This window comes from Ambystoma mexicanum, chromosome 2p (genome assembly GCF_040938575.1).
Source record: "Ambystoma mexicanum isolate Mex_15411 chromosome 2p, UKY_AmexF1_1, whole genome shotgun sequence".
NCBI lineage: Eukaryota > Metazoa > Chordata > Amphibia > Caudata > Ambystomatidae > Ambystoma > Ambystoma mexicanum.
Window position 1 is genome coordinate 273,549,168 of NC_090923.1, and position 21,055 is coordinate 273,570,222.

At 43.8% G+C, this 21,055-nt stretch overlaps 1 protein-coding gene across 1 annotated transcript in view; it reads left to right on the forward strand.

Moving 5' to 3' along the window:
- LOC138567739 (inter-alpha-trypsin inhibitor heavy chain H3-like) overlaps positions 1-21,055 on the forward strand; it is a 475,184-nt gene that overhangs the window by 344,479 nt on the left and 109,650 nt on the right. Inside the window, exons 16-18 of the mRNA XM_069646218.1 lie at positions 3,554-3,677; positions 17,368-17,403; positions 20,153-20,266. Of these exons, the coding sequence (XP_069502319.1) occupies positions 3,554-3,677; positions 17,368-17,403; positions 20,153-20,266 (274 nt within the window). The remainder of the gene's footprint in view (positions 1-3,553; positions 3,678-17,367; positions 17,404-20,152; positions 20,267-21,055) is intronic.

Below are 21,055 nucleotides of genomic sequence, written 5' to 3' on the forward strand. Positions count from 1 at the left end.
TCCCTCAGGAAGGGGAGAGATGAAGCACACAGCACAGTGACGGATAAGGCAGGGGGTAAAGCCTCCTTACCTTAAAGACAATGACGTAGCATTTGGAAGAAGTACAGTGACATCGACACATCATCCGCAGCCAGACAAGGTCAGACAATGGCCTTAAGTATGGGCACTAAATGGAACCTGATGGCTTGGGGACATCCTCTTTTCAGCTGCTTCCATCCAATCCACTGTCAGGAAAGCAGCCATAGAGTAGCCAGGAGGGTGCTGAGTGTTGCAGGGAGCAGGGAGGCAGGCTTGGCGGACCGAGGATCACCCAGTTGGCCATATTGGAAGGAGCAGGGTCTCCATTGTAAAAACAAAGCAGGTGGGCATCACCCTCCTCCTATACTCCAGTGCAGTACAGGGGGGGCCTGATGCATGTCTCCGGGTTTGTTGCAGAGAACAGGCCAGACAAGGGCCTTAAGTATGGGCCTTAGGTGGAGGTCTGGCGAAACCTAGCGGCTTGGTGACATCCTCCTTTGAGCTGCTTCCATCAAATCTGCTGCCAGCAAAACAGTCATAGAGTAGCCAGGAGGCTGCTGAGTGTTGCAGGTAGCAGGGAGCAGGCTTGGTGGGCCGAGAGGACCCCCAGTCAGCCATCTTGCAAGGAGCAGGGGACGCCTTTGTATTAACAAAGGAGGTGGGGATTGACCTCCTCCTGCACTCCAATGCAGTTCAGGAGGGGCCTGATGCTCATCTCCGGAGTTAAGACTACCTATGCCCCAATCGCTGTCCTCCTTGTCCATGATTTAAACCATGCTAGCCAGTGACTCAAACTGGAGATTCAAGTCCCCCATAACCAATATCCTCAGGGGACCAGGTGAACTAATTCTCCAGAGCTTGAATATGCCTTAATATCTTTTATTTTCTTTTTTTCTTTCTTTATTGTGTATTTGGTTAAAATACAATAGCATCTTTGAGATGAGGTCCATGTCTGAGCTTAACAAGTCCCTTTTATAAAGGTTTATGAGAATAATCATGAAATCATCCTTTAGTTTGAGAAGCAACTCAAGCATATCTGGAGAACCGGAATCCAATAGCTAAATGGATTTAAACAAGGCAGCATCCACTGACGTCACCAGCTCCCCGCTTGGTGACCCTTCTTGCCTTTTGTCGCTGGGATGGCAAAAGTAGCACACTCTTGGACATGGGGTACAACAGTGGCCCAGGTTTTCTGCAGGCTAATAATCCCATGCCCCTGGAATAAATTCTGGGAGTCATTATCAACCATGTATTTGTTCACCCCAGCAATATTGCAGGATAGGACACACACCCCAGGACTTAGAGGATTGAGACATCAAGGAGAGTGTAAGTGCCCCCAGTACACACAGGGTCTAGATCGCTCAGGGGGGGGGGCTGTATCCTGTCCCAACCCATGGTGCCCGGCCCATCACTCAATAGGAGTTGAATCAGATCCCAGGCTTAGCTGGATCAATCTACACTGGAGCCTCGATTTCTCATAGGAGGGGGCTGGTGAAGGTGATTACTGCCCTGTGAGCCTAATGTCTGGCGGAGCACTGACAAACTATCCAGACCTCTATCTGCCCCTTGAGTTCTGTGAGTAGTTCTGTCACCCACGCGGCCCAAATACCACAAGGGTGGGCACATTGTAAATGAAATTACCAGACCACTTGGAGGTAATGACTGATGCTCCATTGTGTAGTGGTTGCTCAAGGCCTTAAACCTATTGCTAATGGTAAATTCAGGGGCGTGGGTAGTGCTTAAAGGTGCATCTCAATCAGCTTGAGGTGTATCACTAACCTCGTCCAATAGGATGTTGGTTAACCTCTACTGGTTTACCTCATGCTGTTCAGGGCCGGTGGGTACTTCACAACCAGGCAAGATTTTTCCCACTTCCACTAGGGCAGTTAGACTCAGTTTATGGGCACCCGTGTTCTCATGGGAAAGTTTTCCACACCTCCTCAACGCTAATCTTGCGCTGAGGAAAATGCATCTGCCTTGCCCGGATAAATGGTCCTACCTTGCTAGCCAGCAATATAACCTCCTCAGGAATGACCACACTACTATTTGAGTCTACATTGTTTCCCATGGGGCTTCATCCCTCTTCTCCCCCGCCTGCCTTCCTCAGGGCGCTGGGCCCATTAGGGGATGGCCTAGATGCTTATAGGGCAGGTAAGAGCAGGCATGGAAGTTTGCATTGAACATTGTAAGCAATGCAAATAAGGAAGGGGGATGGGAGAGTGGGGGAGGAATAGATTTGCTGAAGTGAATGTGCGAGTGTTAGGAGAGGGCGAGAACAATCGTGGGAACAGAAGAGATATGGGTGGAAGACAGGTATGTGTTCAAGAAAGTTGCCTTAAGTGTGAGATGGAACGTTATGTAGGATGACTAGCACATTTTCAGAGAGAGGGCAGTCTAGTTGGAGCTATGGAAATGTTTAGGTAATTCTTTATTACAACAAAGGGATCACCAGGGAGTGATCAGAGAAGCAGATGTTGAGGGTGCTTGGTCGGACATAGATTAAGTGGATAGTAAGATTGGTGGGTGGAAGAAGCTGGTCTGATATATGCTTATAGGAGGAGGGAGTGAAATCAGAGAGGGGCAGGGTTGTTAGTGATGTCTCCTTGATGACCATGAGACCACCACCACTCACTTTATTGGAGAGACAAAGAGAAGGGATGATTGAAAATTAAAGCAATATTTGGGAACAGATGTTTTTTGCAGATGAGAGCAAAGGAATATGAGTTGTTACTGCAGTAGATGAAGGGAATTGGCCATGAGAGAGAGAGAGAGAGAGAGAGAGAGAGAGAGAGAGGGGGGGGAGAGAGAGAGAGAAAGAGAGAGAGAAAGAGAGAGAGAGAGAGAGAGAGAGAGAGAGAGAGGAGGGAAATAACAATAACAAGGAGTATCAGGATTGGCAGCAGCATGGAAGGCAAGGATAAATATAGAGGTTTTAGAGTGTGTCTGCATGATCCTGGCCATACAATAAATGCAATTAAAAAAATTGCAGGGTCCTAAGAGAGCAAGAAATGCAATTTAAAACATTAAAACATTTGAGTTAGTGGATGATTTCATTAGACGATGCAGTACTTTCATTGTTCTCCCTTATGCTAGTGCCTCATGCAATCTCAATTTATAATTAGGAGGCAATTTTGAAAATGGCTTAGTTTTAAATTTGCATCTTTGCATGCCATGACCACCATATTTATAATGAGGCTCTCATTAAATGCCAGTGAACAAGTGTCATTTCCTTTGTGAAACTCATTGCACACTAGTCAGAAATGTACTAGAAATTGTATCACAACTGGAACAAATGTATATACTTCAACTTGAAGTTCATTTCTTGTCGGCTTTTTTTGGTCACCGACTTCAAAGGCCCGCATTGGAATTGGCAAACACATGCAAAATATGATCTGGTTGGACCTTAAAGAAACCCCCCTAACATTCATCTCTGTGTTGGAGACAAACAGTTGATCATTTGAAATGAGTCCACTATTTTACAAGACTTGAGGCGAGATGAAACAGATAAACAAATAAATACAATTAAAAAGTTCAGGTTGCTGTTATATACGTATTGCCTAATTGCATGCTAATGTTCATACGTTCATTCAATGTAATTGAACTTTTTTGGTGTTTCATTTATGCAGATCAAGTATTTGGTTACGGTTATCTTACTAGTGGTAAGTACAAACTATGTCAATTTTTCCTTAAACCATCAATCTCAATTAGATATTGTTTAAACCATAACACCATCATTTAGGTTGTTTTGTTATTCAAGCAGGACACCATAGTTCAAGACTTAGATAACCTGTCCCCCGGGAAGAATGCACTCATCTTGGGCTCCAACATTAAATGAGCTCAGATCAATGTGTTTCTCGCATCATTTTTAGAAAGAAGGAAACCCCCTTTTTTTGCAAAAGCAGTTACATCACCAACATAAGACATTCAGAAAGATATTCTGGTTCTGAAATCACAGCTTTCTCACATTCCTACACGTTGCTTTTGTTAAGCCTGCGAAAGCCCAAAGCATGATTCGCACTCAAGACATCTCTTTAACCAGCATTGTACACATTTTCTATTCACTGTCACCCACAACTCTAGCCAATTAAACAATAATTAAGTCATTCTGATCTTCAATAAACACTTAGAAGTTATGCAGCAGATATTATAAACATAATAACCGCTACCAAATGTGATGACATGTTTATGACAAATGAATGGCTACTTGCACATCTAAGACTACTACATTCTGAATGGCTTATAAGTCAGCTAAATATATTGCATAGAAGTCTGTGTCTACAGGGTCCTGTACTATCCGAGAATCATCAACCCCTAGGTCAATGGAACTCCTTTGCTACCTATTCCCTTTGGTAGCCGCCCGCACCACCACCTTTCTGTTGTCAGATGTTCATTGTTCAACAATACATCACCAGAACATATACACAGTGTGAGGCCCCTCTAACTCCTGCTGCTCATGTCCTAACATAGGCAGTGAGAAAAAGAAACATGCTCTGCAAGTGGGATGTGAAATGCACAGAAATACCTGCTATGTTGTACTCTTAATTCCTGCATGTTAGGCCTCTAGCAGTACCTGTACATAGCAACTTGTTTAAGTGTTCCATACAATGGGTTGCAGAGAATATTCGAGTTAGAATGCGGCAGTGGAGAGAAGACTGTTGTTGGTTGGGAGGTTTGGCAGTTGGAGAGGAGGTGAAGGAGAGAGCATTTGGTGGCCATTACCCATATCCTGTATGTAACTTGTATGCTGCAATAAATCCCTGTTGCCAATGCAATTTAATGGCTGTGCGTCTCCATAATAATGCCAAGTTGTGCATTGTCTGATGTAGGCCATATCCCATGCATTATGTTTAATATTACAATTAGCTTGCCTAACAGTGCACTAAGGACTATTGTGCTTTAATCAGGGAAACAAAATGAGCCTTCTTCACCCTAAAGATTGATAAAGCGCTCAATCGGCCCAGATCTTTTTGTTGTGGTGAAATCACTCTCATCGACACCTATGCTGAGAACCCTGTGACTCCCACTAAGGAATTCTGTGACTTGGTGGCCAGTTACTTTTTCTCCAGGATTGAGACCATTCATTCTAACATTCTGTTAACCACCTAAGGGACCTGCCCTATCGGCCCAGCCCCTACCACTGAGGCAGCAGAGTTCCACCGGAATTGGTCTCAATTTCCCTTGTTCTCAGTAGATGACATTACTATAGCCATTGGTCGTCTTAAACCGACGAACCCCTCGGACACTGTTCCTCTACCTGTTCTGTTAAACATTTAATCTGGTATTCTGCCTTGGATTAGCCGAGCCATTAACGTATCCTGCCAGTCTGTTTACATTCCCACAAAGCTGAAGCCAGCTACGGTCATTCCTTTCGTTAAAAAGGTATCTCTTGACTCGCTACTCCCTTCTAGTTTCCGGCCTATTTCTCTGCTATCCTTCTTTATGAAGCTGCTAAAACATTGGTCTCTCCCCTTCTTTCTTCCTTTCTTGAGTCTTCAAGGCTCTCTGACCCTTTTCAGTCTGGCTTTCGACTTGGCCGAGGCACTGAGATTGTCTTGGTTTCAGTGATGAGTGATATGGCCAGGCTGCTTGATAAGGGCAGTGTTGGTGCATTAATGCTATTAGATCTATCAGCGTCATTCAGCACTGTCGACCACTCTACTCTGTTATCTCGGCTAGCCTCTGCTAGCTTTGAGGGTACAGTCCTGGCCTGGTTCACCTCTTTTTGGCTGATTGAAGTCAAATAATCTTGCTACCTCCATTTTTTTCTTCTTTCTCCTCTTCAATTTCTTGTGGTCTTCCTCAAGGGGCCCCCTTGTCCCCAATGCTTTTTAATGTCTATATTCAGCCACTTCCGGGCCTCATCCGCACCTATGGCCTCAGGTGCTATTTATATGCCGACGACACGCAGATCCTTGTTTGTTTAGATCTCGATCAGGCGGAGATATCATTGTGCCTGTGTTGGTGCATGGCAGTCGTGGGTGATTAGATGAACCACAATGGGATGAAACTTAATGGGGACAAGACGGATGTTCTGGTGATGGGTGCTTCTCCAAGTTATTCACTCTGGGTGCCTGCCTTCTGGCCGTGCTCCCTTGGGAGTCTTCCAGCCTCTGCACTGGTGGTAAAAAACTTGGGGGTAATGTTTTTATCTACCCTATCTATGACCCAGAAGGTGGCAGCAGTCTGCAAAGCAGGCCATTTCCAGCTCAGGATCTTGCGGAAAGCGTTTTTTTTTTTTTTAGTTTTAATTTTTTTATTCGGTTTACAAGAGAAAACCTTTAAAAGAAAAACAAGAAAAAAGAATTATTAAACCATCGCAGTTACATTGTTCCATATGAACCCACACCACTTATCGTTGCTGTTCAACTCAACAGTTCCTTACTGGTGTGGGATTCGGTTCAGCCAAGTTGAGTTTTAGGTCTTTCAAAAACAGAACTAGACCAAAGACTTTGCGATCGGAACCGTCAAACATAGCTTTCCACCAATCATTGGCTGAATAAGTTCGACGGGCCTCAAAGAGAGGTCCGAACAATTTTGTTCGTAGTGAGCGGAACTTTGGGCAAAACAAGATCAAGTGTTTTAAATTCTCTATAGAATGTTCACAGAAACGACAAATAAGATCAGAGGTTTCTTTGGAAGCGTTTCCATTCATTCCGCTACATCTCGCGCACTCGTAGTAGCTGCTCTAATCCTTAGACGTATTGATTATTGAAATTCACTGTATTTGGCTCAAGCTAAGGGCGTCATCCAGCGTTTGCAGCTTCTTCAAAATCTTGCAGCCTGGGGCACCACGGACTCCCCCCACGTTGCTCAGATCACTCCCATTCTGCAGTCCTTACATTGGCTGCCGAAACAAATTGACTTCAAATCTCTGTGTTTGGCTCATCAGGGTCTGCAGGGTCTTGGAGCTCACTACTTACAGGATAAATGTGTCCGCTATCTTTCTGGCCATGACCTTCGCTCCCAGTCTGCTGGCTTTTTTTGGTTCCTACTTACAGGCTTACAGGCTTACGAGGGTTGGGGGTCGAGCGTTCTCTGTGGTAGCGGCCCAATTGTGGAATGCCCGGCTGCTGCCCTTGAAGCATGTTTCTAACCACTTGGAGTTTAGACGGTCCCTGAAAACTCTCCTTTTCTAGATTAAGGTATGTTGCTCTGTACTCTTGACATTCTAGTGCCAAGATGCCTTGTGTGATTGTACACTTTATAAAAACCACTAACATAACATTATATAAGGAGGGATTATAACACCACACACATAATTGAAAACTAAAGAGGAAAATCACTCACAGATTACTTGCGTATAGTAAAACCCATAATATTGTGCTTGTATATAGTATTTCATGCCAGACTGCTCAAGCCAATGAATGCTTTAATAGCAGGTTGTATTATTACCCCATTTTGTAGGGTATTTTGTATATTGACCTCAGAAGAATGGAATGCAAAGTCGCCACTGCTGTGGGGTTCAAACTTGTGAAATGCAGGATGCCCTCATGTCAAGGAACAACTCTTACATTGCAAGACCCCCTGCCACTATCATCCAAATAGTTACTCAACCCGGGAATCTTTTCAAGCTGGCTAAAACAGTCCTGATCCAACCACTCCTTTAAAATCCCATTCTGGGCCCAGAGGTCCTTACCAACAACTGACCAATTGCCAGCCTCCACTCCATTGGTAAAATAATAGACATAGCGGTAGCCAATCAAATCCATACTCCGACCAACAGGCATGGTGTCCTCCAGGTCTGGAAATCGGAGGTACACCCCTAAAAGTAGCACAGAAACAGCTACCAATCTAGTGAATGACAGTGCTCTGTGGATCAAAGGGACACCTGCCTTTTGGTTGTTCCTGCTGAAGGAGAGGAAGGATAGCTCAGGGGCAATGAGTGCAACACAGATTCAAATCCTGATCATGCGCATGAAAACCACTCATCGGTATTAAGCACGCGATAAAAGAATAACCAGACAGGGAAACACAGTGCTCTGAGCCCCCGCACGCTACCCACTTATCTTGTGTTGCATCGTCCCTCACTTGCGCCAGGAACAGTAATGTTCACGGCACATGCAGTCCCTTCTCCCCGTTCCCTGGTGGCCATTCTCTTTGTTTACATTTTGTTTTAACACTTTTTAATGGGCGCCATAGCTGTAACCTGAGGAGTGGGGGGGCATTACCCGTCTGGTAATGCCCCGGGACAGTAGTTACAAGCCCCAGCTAAGCAAGGGCTCTAAAGTAAGCACCGGGACATTACCAGACGGGTAATGCCCCCCTCCTCTGGTTACAGCTAATAGGAGAAAGAATTGAGGGTCCTGCCTGAAAAACCTATTTTTGCATGAGGAGGCTGGTAAGAATGTGGTGCTCAACCACACCAAAAAAGGGGGATTGTGTAATTATAATTATTCTTTTATCGCAGATTAAGGGATCTATTGCTATTAGTACCCCTGCACAATGGACTGAGGTACTAATAGTATTTTCTTGCGTTAAGAAACAGCATGTAAACCGTTTCTGTACTCGAGAAGGAAAAAAAAGCAAAAGAAATGGCCGCCATGGATTGGGGAAAAGGGACTTCTCTCTTTTCATGGCGCCCATTAAAAAGTGTTAAAACAAAATGTAAACAAAGAGAATGGCCACCAGGGAACGGGGAGAAGGGACTGCATGTGCCGTGAACATTACTGTTCCTGGCGCAAGTGAGGGGCGATGCAACACAAGATAAGTGGGTAGGCCGCGGGGGCTCAGAGCGCTGTCTTTCCCTGTCTGGTTAGGACCCCGATCCAAGCCTCCTCATTGGCTGTGAGACCACCTGTTAAGGAGAATTTTCCAGAATGGCTAATTTCCCTTACCTTTTGAGTCACTCAGCAGCTTTGCTGAATTTCTAGGGTTTCATTTTTTCACCTGGTAAGAGTGTGAGCCTTTTTTTCCCACTCTTACATGTGTTTTGCTGTGTGTTGTACATTTTTGCTCATGGACTATGTAGTCTCACCCACCCCATAGGCATCATCCTGTTACTGTGTGTCACCCAGCACCTTTAGTGCAGTGACACAGGGTTGTCTTTTCAGACTTCCCGCTTTAAACTCCATTTTCTTGGACTGACTACTGTCTCCCAGAACATGTAAAGTTACCATTGACTTTACTAGTCTTTTTAAATTTACAGACCCAGTACAACCTATCTTCCAATAGAGCACTGGAGAGGTTAATAGTTATCCTGTTTTGTCTGATTCTCATGGAACATTAGTATGTTCCCCTTTCTCTAAGATTTGGCTGGTGGCAGTGGTATCTACCATTTTTATTCTACCGCAGACTATGAAAATAGCCTTTGGTACCATTCGAGACTATGGTGGTAGCCTCAAACTCAAACCTGGTAATCCACTTCTATTTTAACTTGGGTCTGATTGAGTTCTTTTACCATATCTTTTAGTAAAGGTATTTCTAGTGTTTTACTCTGCGTGCCAAACCAAGTTTGGTTACTTTGTTCGCCGTCCTTTGGCGCCTGAGTATCTGGGTGGGCAGGATGTGACGGAGGGGTTTGAGGCCCCCTGCGCAGGGTCTCCTTGGAGACCCAAGTTGCACTCTTGTTTGATTGGCTAGGTGGCTGCCCTGCCAGGACAGCCACCTTGCAGTGTAATTGACAGCTAAGCTGTGTGAATGGGGGATTTGGTGCATAAAAAGCCTATCTCTGGGACTGGAAGGCAGAGTCGCCTCTGGAATGAGAGAACCAAAGAAAAGCTGAAGAAAGACGACTGCTGTAACTACTGGACACCCTGTGAACCCCTGCTGCAGGTCCAAATCACCTGAAACTTCGACGACAGAGGAGATCTGCAAGGATTCTTCTCCCCTTGAGCTTTGTGGGAACAACCAGCTCGTCAAACACCAGACACTGGTCCTCATCCTGGTCGAATTTACTGTGCAGCGCTGCAGTAGATCGGATAGCGAGGGGGAAGAGAACCAGATTGGGTTTTAAGGAGCGCACTGTTTATTCGTCGTTTTGCTCCGCTGCTGGCTTCTTCCCTGAGCAGTGCAGGACCATGCAGCCGTCCTCCTTCTTGTCACAACAACGGAAGCTTCAGAAACCGTGAGCCTGCAGGAACTGCCAGGAACAACTGCCTCAGCTACAGCATTCTTCTTCTTTTAAGGTACTGTGCAAATTCGGTAGTTCGTTTCGTCCGACCGCAGGGAAAGTGCGGGAAATCTTTCACCTCTCTTCTCCTTTAAGTAACTTTTCCTCCGACCAACTTCGTTTTGAACTCTTGGCAAAGACTTAACCACAAACTATTTTGAACTGTGTGATCCTCTGCAAAGACTCTGAACCATTAACATTGGCCCAGACCTATTGACTTGAATCCTAGTTATAGTAGCCTTTTCTAGATTACCCTGCCTATAACTTGTTGGTGATATTGATTTTGGATAACCTTGACTTTTCTCTCTTTTAAATTGCTGGAGTGCCATTTTGCTCACACTTAATTTTGAGCTTAACTTGTCCAGAATTGATTGTTTTATAAATGATGGTGTAACTAAATGTATATTCTTTTACTCAGAAACCTTGAATAGTGTTTATTTGAACCATAGTAATTGCTGTCCTTTGTGTAATCTCTTGTACTGCTCACTTCACTATTGCGATAAGCCTGGCTGCTCAGCCATCGCTACCACTTTACTGTGTAGTACAGGCTTGTACCAAAGGTGAAATTGTACTTACACTTGTAGTCATCATTGAGTGTGGTGTTCCCAAAGGGTACTGCATATAATACTGCCTAACACCAACCTTCACCCGTTGCCGGGTAAAATATTTCATAATGCTCTTAATTCTGGAAGCCAGTCTCTAAGCACAGGAACTGTATTCAAACCTGTGTTGCTCTGCTTTGTTTTGCTTCCAAGATACACAGGTTGCCTCTGAGCTATCCTGCCAACCCGGATATGAAACAGAAATAAAAAAAATGCAAAGTCAAACTCTTCCCTCGTGCACCTATCCACCCTTTGCTATACGGAGTGCAAATAACTCCCTATCTGCCCTTTGTGTGAATATCATTAAATATGAAATAATATGTAGATAAGTAATAAAACAAAGGAGCAAGGATTCACAAAACTAACATTTAGTTGGACATTTTAAATGCAATGTATGCTCAGAAATGTATTCAGCAATATCAAAACACTCCATGGAGGACGAACAACAATTCAGGCAAGCCGGTAAATGCAAACATATTTAATAATTTGCATCCGAACGAGCAGTGGTCCTCGTTATATTAATACTGATAGAGCTGATGGTCTGAACATCGAGGGAGCTGACAAGCTACACCTCGAGGATTATTTAATGGCAGGATAAGGTGTCCCAGAAATTAGGGCTGACGGAAAAGGGATGCCACACTGGATTATATATCAATGCCTCCACACAGCAACACTTCAAAAGAGGCCAGGGGGAGAAAAAGCATGTTCTGTTCCCAATCATGTACCAACACTTGCATTAGTGCTGTTTCAGAGTTAAGTGTGAAACATGAAAAGTGGATAGTATAGCTCCATCAGCCTTATAATGTTAGCATGCTCTGAAAGCAGACTATACTCTTGGGAGAAGTGAGTGAGCAGTGGAAGCATTCAAACAATAACAATGCTGCTATATGCTCTAAAGTAATGATTCGGCAGGTTATGTAAAAATGTACTACTTAATCATAAAACAGAAATAATCAAAACCGCTTGGCCAGGAAGGCCACCGATAATACAGACGGTATATCTGCTTGCCACCCTATAGCACTATAGTTAACATATACGCAATTTGCTTTGACTTTTCGCAGTCAAGCAAACGTCTATTGCTAATATCATTGGACTTGCAGGGCGGATTTAAGGTAATTCTCGAGAAACAATGTCTGACACCCTTGCCCTCTTTCCTAACCGGACTTTTTCATTCCGAGTTTGGAGGTAGCATTGGCGCTATTAGCGTCATGGCTGCCTCCAAAATCGGTCCGACTCCTGTCTCGTGAAAGGAGTAATTACCGGTCCAGTCCGAGGTCGGAGGGACCGGTAATTCCCCATTCACCAGAGCCTTTCCTCATTCCCATTTGAGCCCCCATAGGGCTCAATGGGAAGGGGGAAGGCGACAATAACGGTACCGCAAATTGAGGTACCCTTATTGACCCTGGTATCCCTTTGCGTGTCCCGTCCATAACGCCTGGTAAAACCGGGCGTTAAGGGGGGGACCCGCAAAGGGACCTTGGAATAGGGCGCAAAGGGATTACCGGCACCAGTGTCATTACCGGTGCCCGGTATCCCTTTGCGCCCGGGTCGTAATGTGGGAGGTATTCCTTATTTTTTTAGGTATCAATCAGTCAGGAGTGCTTCCGGTTCCACAAACGTTTCTTATATTTCCATTTCTGCAGTGCGGCCCTGAAACATTTTAAAAATTTAAATCTGTCATTCTTGTTCATTTTCGAAGTGCACATTAAAATCTGTCATCTTTTTTCTTTTTCGAAGTGCACAATTCTCATGGTAATCCCATGGAAACCAAGAGAAAAAAATGGTTCAAACTGATGTTTGGAGCAGGAAAAGCAGTAGGTTTACCTCAAGGTAGTGGCTGGGAGAGAAACAAGCAACAACTGACTGTGAGATTGGAGAACCGTCTTGAGTCAGAGCAGTTTCCTCTTACAGTGGAATTAAGCAGGATTCGCACAGTACCATTTCAAGATGGGATCAACAAATAAGTCTGTCATAGGAAACAGCAGGGACTCGAGATAAGACGAGAGGGTCATGGGGGATTTACCAAGTGTTGGGGGTGGGATGGGAGACTTACAGCGAAAGTGACAATACACAAAATGTATTCAACAAGTGCATACTATACGAAGACTTCATAACATTGGTCGTATTACAATAGATGAATTAGAAGGACTACTGGGTCAGTAGGGCTAGGGATATTCTAAGTGTGAGACCTGTGAAACTTACAAGTACTTACAAGTTATCAATGTTGATTTACTTGCAGTGATGAGAGCCATGGTGGTGGACACTGTAAATTCTATGTCCAAAGGTGGATCACACATGGAGACATTTCCGTGCATTTAGATTCGAGTAGGCTTCCTCGGTGGCGACAAGCACACTGATCATACATGAGGTATAGAAGCTTTTGAAATTGACAAAACCTAGGTTTCTAAGCAGGGATGTTAACTTTTTCTTTTTCTGCGTTTTGTTAGGTAGAATTGCAGGCAGTACCCTCTGGGACCGCTACACACAATTAGGGCTAGAGGTGTTAGCCAAACCAACCTTTGGTATAAGTCTGTACCACACAGTTTGTTGGTAGCAAGCTGAGCAGCCAGGCTTATCTCAAGAGTGAATGTGAGCATTTCAAGTAGTTGCACAAAGGACTTTCAATCACAGTGGTTCAAATAAACACTTATACTCAAGGTTTCTTGGTAAAAACACTTATTAATTTATTACACAATCATTTAGAAAACATTTCACTAGGAAAAGGCAACTTAATATTATAAATCAATACACTTCAATACAAAATGATACGTTTTTGTGACAGTTTGAGCTCCCCTGAAATAGGAGCCAGTACTTAGAAGGGAGCAAAAGGCACAAGTTAAGTCAAATAGATCATATATACTTTTTAGACAGTGCAAATAGCTTCAGTTCACCAGAGGAGTTCAATTCAAGTCAACAGGCCAGGCCAAAGTCAATGGGCTAGTGTTATGGATAGGAAAGAGCAGTTCTGGTATCAAACAGTAAAGTCTTTGTGAGGGTTCTTAGAAGTAGCTTAGGCGAAAAAGAATCATCTGCCAGGTCACACGCTGATTAGGCCTGCAAGTTGGGAAAGTTTCACAAACTTTCACTGCGAGAGTGGCGTTCTCTCAATTGGGTTGGCACAGTACCTTTATATGAAGAAACAAATGCTGCTGAAGTCGTGGTCCTGGCAAGTCCTGCAGATCTCGCTGTTCCTGAGCCTCAGTCATGGGGACAAGAGGGAGGACATTGGGGGGCTCTGGCACTGCACGGGATTGTTGTTGAAGAAAGCAAACATAATGGAGTCACTTCAGTTCCAGTAGCTGTAGATTCAAGAGCACAAGCTGGTGTCCATCTCCCTGGTTAATCCTAACCAGCCCTGAAAATGGTATCCAGGTGTCTGATGAGTTAATTGGTCCCACCAACTCAAAGGAAGAAGTTGTCCTTGAAGGAGCTTCTCTGTCGAATGGAGTTTGACATTTCCGACCTGCAGCAGGGCTTCACCGGGCAAACCAACGGTCCAGGAGTTGCAGCAGCTGTCCTCTTTCAGCTCGTCTTTGGTTCTTTCTTTCCAGTGGTCGACTTTGCCTTCCAGTCCAGGAGACTCGCTTTTTAAACAGTTTTCTCCCATTCATTGTTAGGGAGAATTCTCAAGATGGCTAATTTACCTTGCCTACTGAGTCCTTCAGCAGCTTTGCTGGATTTCTAGGATGTATTTCTTTCACCTGTTTTGCTGTGTGTGTATAACATTTTTCTGTTCATAGACTGTGGAGCCTCACCTACTCCACAGGCATCATCTGTTTATTGTGTGTTACACAGCACCTTCAGTACAGTGACACAGGTTGTCTTTTAGACTTCCCAACGCAGACTCCATTTTCTGGGACTGACTACTGTCTCCCAGAACACATAAAGTTGCCATTAACTTTATTAGCCTCTGTAAAACCACAGGACCAGTACAAACCATCTTACATGGAGTACTGGAAAGGGTTACTACTTATCCCTTTTTGTCTGTTTCTCTTGGAGCACTGTTTCGCTCCCTTTTCATCAAGACTTGGCTGGTGGCAGTGGTAACTACCCTATTTTTTATGCTGTGGTTATCTTAAATATCCTTGGTATTGTTTTAGGGTATCTTGGTAGCCTTAAACTTAAACCCGCTAGACCATATATGTTTTATTACGGTTCCGGCTGGGTTTATTCACCATTTCCTTTTGTATAAGTCTTTCTCGTGTTTTACTCTGTGCGCCAAACCAGGTTTGATTCCTTTGGTCACCCTTTTTTCGCGGGCTTCTACGCAGAAGCCCTCCTTAGGTGCCTGTATGTCTGGGTGGACAGGATGTGAGGGAGGGGTTTAGGACTCCCTGCACAGGGTCGCACTCTGACATGATTGGCTGTGTTGACTGTCGAAGCGGGACAGCCACCCTGCTGTGTGATTGACAGCCAGGCTGTGTGAATGGGGGAAAACTGCATAAAAGGCAGGTCTCTGGGTCTGGAAAGGCAAAGACGCCACTGGAACGAAAGAACCGACGAGGAGCTGATGGAAGAGGACCCCTACCACAACTGAACTACCCGGTGAAGCCCTGCTGCAGGTCCGAATCCTCGAACTCCAACGACAGAGAAGATCCTCCAGGAATCTTCTTCCCCTGAGCTGGTGGGACCAACCAGTTCGCACAAAGTTCGCCCAAACTGCAAGCCAAGAATCCCTCCTCATGTTGAATTTGCTGTATAGAGCTACATGGGCTGGATAGCCAGGAAGGTCGGACCCTGCTTGGGTTTTAAGGAGCGCACCTTTTATTTGCCATGCTGCTGCTTTCTTCCCTGGGTAGTGCAGGACCCTCCAGTCTTCCTACTTCGTGTCAGTCCAACAGTCACTTCAGGAACCGTGAGCCTGCAGGAACTACCAGGAACGTCTGCCTCAGCTACAGCTTCTTCTCCATTTAAAGGTACTCTGCAAATCCGGTGGTGCGTTTCGTTCAGCCGCAGTGAAGGTGTGTGAATCCTTTTGCCAATCCGAGGGCTTGTCCTTCTCTTCTCTTTAAACTAACTTTTCTGCCAACCAACTTCGTCTGGAACTCTTGGCAAAGACTTAACCATGAACTACTCTGAACTGTGTGATCTTGAGCAAAAGACTTTTGTCCTAATGATTTTGGCCCCAAGCCTATTTGATATGATCCCATCAGTGTAGTTCCTATTTCTTGATTGTCCTGCTTACATACCTGTTGGTACTGCTCTATTTTAGCCTAACTTTGTTTTTCTCTCCCTTTTTAAATTGCTGGAGTGCCATTTTGCTCACACTTCGTTTTGAGTTTAAACTTGTCCAGAATCTATTGGGATTGGTGTGGTGTAGTGGTAACATGATTTTTCAACTGCTTTACTTTAGTAAAATGTTATACAACTGATGTGTAAATAAATGTATGTTCTTTTACTTAGAAACCTTGAGTCAGTGTTTGTTTGAATCATACTAATTGCTATCGTTTGTGTAACTATTTGATATGCTCACTTACTCTTGACCATCGCTACCACTTTTACTGTGTAGTACAGGCTTGTACCAAAGATGAATTTGTACTGTCACTTGTAGTCTTAATTGTGTGTGGTGTTCCGAAAGGGTACTGCATTTAATTCTGCCTAGAATTCATTCCAGCCTAGCTGTCACTCACTCAGCAGGGCGGCTGTCCTTGCCAGACAGTCAGCGAGCCAATCATGCCAGAGTGCATTTGGGTCTCCAAGGAGACTAAGCAAAGGGAGTTTTGGGTACCTCCCTCACTTCCTGCCCACCCCAGACACTCAGATGCCAGAGGCGTTCTTCAGTCCTGAAGCCCGCCAAAGGCACACAAACAAAGAGACCAAACTTGGTTTGGCGTGCAGAGACAAACTCTAGAAGGACCTTTCCAAAAAGAAACAGCAAAAAAAGAAGACCGGGACCTGTTTAAACAAAGGGGCTTAAGGCACCATCATGAAAAACATGGCTCTGGTGATATTTAGCTAACAGTGTTCGTGGTTGGGAAAAATCATGGTAGTTCATTGTAAAACCAGTGCCACCAGCCTTTTCAATAGGAAAGGGTAGAATTTGACTGCTACATAAGTATCTAGACACAGGGGATACTAAGTAACTCCTCCAGCACTCCATTGTAAGATGGTGTGTGCTGGGTCTACGAATTTTGAAAGACTAGTAAAGTCAATTTCACTTTACATTCTGTGGGAAACGGTAGTCTATCCCAGAGAAGGTATTTTATTCCTTGTGAAGTCTAAAAAGACATCCCTGTGTCAGTGCACTGGGGGTCCTGTGTAACACACATGAACAGATGCCTATGGAGTTATCTTAAAACTCCAAAGTCAAAGAACACAAATGTATAACACACAAGTACATGAAAGAGTGGGAAAAAAGGCTCACACTCTTTCCAGGTAATAAAATCAAGTCCTCAATATCCAGCAGCGTTGTTGGGGTCTCTAAGGGGAAGGGAATTAGCACATTTATGCAAATTCTCCCTAACATGTTTGTTATTAGCCTTGCCTAAATAAACATCCCAAAAATTATTTTTATTTAAATACTGAACATATTCTTAGAAAATGACAATCACTGGAATGTCCCAGAAGTTGTGTTACCAACAAAGTGTGTGCTCTACATTTCAGAAGGTTGATTGTTTAATTTCGTTTTTCATTTTTTAGGTTACCTTCCACCAGCTTACAATCCAGTTTTCAGTGGTAAGTTTTGTCTAGCTCTACAATATTCTTTTACAATTAACAACACAAAGTATCGTTTGTTGATTCTCTGAGCTGTGGGAGGGAGGAGAGCAAGGAGGGATGCAATGAGTGGAGTAGGGATTAGGAAAGGTCAGCATAGCCTACACCATTCACAGATCCCTCTAGGGCTAATTTCCTGTGAGGCAGGTGATGGAATATAGAATAATTGCATCTTAGTGAGAATCAATGGGTGTGCAAAATAAAATAGATAATTCAAAGCTATGTTGATGTTGTTTTCCTGGATTATGTACTGCATTGCATGTCCACAGAATGTCAAACATCAGGGATGGATACAAGTCCTGCATAGTCCTAAGTGGAGCATCCTAGTGGTGGGAACTTCAGGGAACCCTGCATGAAATGTGGGTTTTGAGGGATGTCCTACTTTTTAAAAGGTTTCCATTTTCCCATGTCCTCTGGGAAAACTCATTTATAAGAGTAGGCTCAATTTCATGTCTTCTTTATTGGCGCTGGTTGCTGTTTTGATGCTGAGCCAGACTTCATGTCTTCTCTGGGATATATGAAACTATGATCAAACTGAGTTAGTGTTTAGCTCAGCTGGGTAGCATGTGCATGCAGCATATAGTGTACCATATGAATAAGTAGCTGGTGATCCAATGGTTGTGTCATCATATATATTATCAAGCTTTCAGGCAGATCATAGAAAGTGCCATTATCCATGTAACCTGAGCATGGCTTACATGACCAATCTGTGATCCAGTAGCCCCTCCACTCTTTTTTATATGTGAAGAGCAATCATCCATACATCGGAAGTACAAGACCTGGGCAAGAAATATTATCTGCTCCTGAAAACCACTGGTTCCTCACCTGCCTGCAATCTTCTTGTTGCTTGTTCAGAGTCAGCCAATGTCTACCGCCCAGAAATAACACCCATCAAAGTGCCTAAGGCTGGTGGCCATCTTTGAAGCAAACAATTTTGTTTTTAACAGTTTTTAATGCAATCCTGCTTGGATTGTAACATTGTTTTTAAGTATTTCCCAGTTTAGGGCCAAATGCTGGCAACGTGTTTCAGCTGCCCACATCACAATTGTCCATTCCTTTGAGTACGTTTTGGAGTGAATTCATTTATGTTTTTAACCTTCTGCAATTTGGGATCATTTCAGTATTTTCAAAAAGAACAGGTTTTCCAGTTAACTGAGTTGATTTTCCAAAGATATATGCTTGTCCCCTGTTGGAAAATGTTACCTAAGCAGATAACTGTAGGTCAGGGAAGTGGTTGGAAAGGCGCAGTACATATGCACTAACTGCCTTAAGGGTCACAGCCCTCAGTTTGCCCCAAGACTCCTCCTAGATTTGTTGGCATGGTGAAAGAACACACCATAAATAGGGGGCTGCAGAGGTAATCTGCAGCTTCAACATGTGTAATGCACAACAGCCAAAATCGTTTTTTGGATATGGTAGTCACTGGCGCAGGGGAAGTTAGGCATCAGAGTAAAAGCTCAACCTAAACAAAAAACGTTCCCCTCATTGGCAATGAGGGTAATGAAATTTCAGGTACAAGGATGGTTCTTATTGATGCAACTGGACCTCTTCACACTCCAGAATTACGTCACCAATGTCTGCTCTCTAGGAGGCTGCATCAATGGTGGCCAGTTCTTTAAGTCCCAGGTGGTGAACAAAACCCAGACGGTATGTACCAACACACACTGCTCTAAAACCACTTCACACCTGCCAGAAGCTTGAGGACCATAGTCAATACTTTTGTCCTCTATCTTCTTGGGGAGGCAATTGTATGCCAGCTGTCTTCTTTGCATTAACTAAAGCTTCATTGAAGTGTGTGCTTTCTATGGTTATTCAAATAATCAATGGAGTAACAGAAATAGAAGAACTTAACACACACACACCCTGATGGAACTGAACATTAGTCAGGACATTTGAAGTCTTCTCTAACTGTACCAGAGAGTGTGCAAATGACAACCCTCCACACTTCAGTTTCACCTATCATTGCTACACTTTGAAGAGTACTGAGGCACCATACACAACAAACATCGTATGTACCACGGACAATATCACTTCCACTCCCAACTCAACCTCAACACCTAGAAACTCCCAACCAACCGCCTGTTTTTTTCAGAGGGTCAGAAATGTTTACCTAGGACAGTATCCTTGCATGAGAACTCCCACCATGCACCTCACTGTCTTGCTCGCTAGACTGGCGTCTGCTTAACAAAACCAAATGCAAATACATATTTACATTGTTTAGGAGCAGGCTCTAGTGCCCTGACGTATACATGCACAACATGAAGCGTGTCCTTGTTCAGAGAAATTCAAAGCTATGGCTGCCAAATCATACAGTTTCAACTTTAAAAACAGTGTGAGTCTTGAAAGGGATCACAAGAATGATGAGATGAATTTGTTGTCTTCTTGTTCTTGTTCTCCTTCTTCTTCTTCCTCTTCTTCTTCCTCTTCTTCGTCTTCTTCTCATCATCCTTGTCATAAAGTGCCTAATGTCGCAATCTTGCGGCTGCTATATAGCAGCCGGTATAGTTACTACCTGAATGCAGGATAATGCCACCGTAGAAGCGTGAAGATGCACACAATCCTGCAGCATCTTCATTCCCCAGTATTTTAGAACCTGGAAGTACTCTTCCGCATACAGTCAACGAACAGAATACATGATGCGCTCGATACATCATTGTATTTCCCTGATTTTAGATTCTTCTGTATTTAGTTAATGTTCCTGTCTTTTCAGTTGACTCAGATCCACACTTCATTATACACGTGCGGGAGAGGAACGACTCGCTCTGTTTTAACATTGATGAAGAGCCGGGAGTGGTGCTGAACTTGGTGAGGGACCCCTACTCAGGTGAGTAGCACTTGCACTAATGGACGCACATGGCAGTTGTTATTATAAAAAATATAGATTCTTCACTGCAGTGCTAACTCTTTTGCTTGATTTTGAACAATTACGATTGAAGTAACCCGATTTTTGAAGTGATTTCTTTTAATGAAAGTGTGTCGAGTTCATTTTTTTTCATTTATATTGTGCCACCCACATACATCTTACAGCTGACGGTTTACAACACTGGCCGCAGTGGGGAGGTACGGAGACAGTGGGGGAGTCAGAAAAACTGCAGGCCTGGCATTAAGGGGGGAATCAAAAGAGCAGGAGATGGTTTGGACTGCTTTATCGAAATAGTGGATTTTAGGACATTAATCAAGACTGTTCAAAAAGGACGAGCTTGTTCCTCCTTAGCACTTAAGGGGTTAATGGTTAGAGGTTCTCTGGGGTTTCACAGGAAAGTGTTCTCACATTTAGAATGGTGAGGCAGTGGTAATTCAACATATTGGATGCTACATGTATCATTTCAAATGTATTCAATGCAGCAAGGTGAAATAGTAGACTGTTTTTCTGTGCAAAGCATTGACAATGAATATAATGCATGCATGACTATAAGCAGTGGTTTAAGTGGTCTTAGGTGGTCTTATTTGCATCCAGTCTGCATACTGTGAATTCAATTTGGTCTGGTACCGATCTAAATACATTTCAAATAGGACCCTTTCTGACTCGGGATATAGCCAATTCAATGAGTGAGTAAATCACTTTTCTTCTATAAACAAGCATTGGAAATTCCAACAGTTTGGGCTTTTGTGT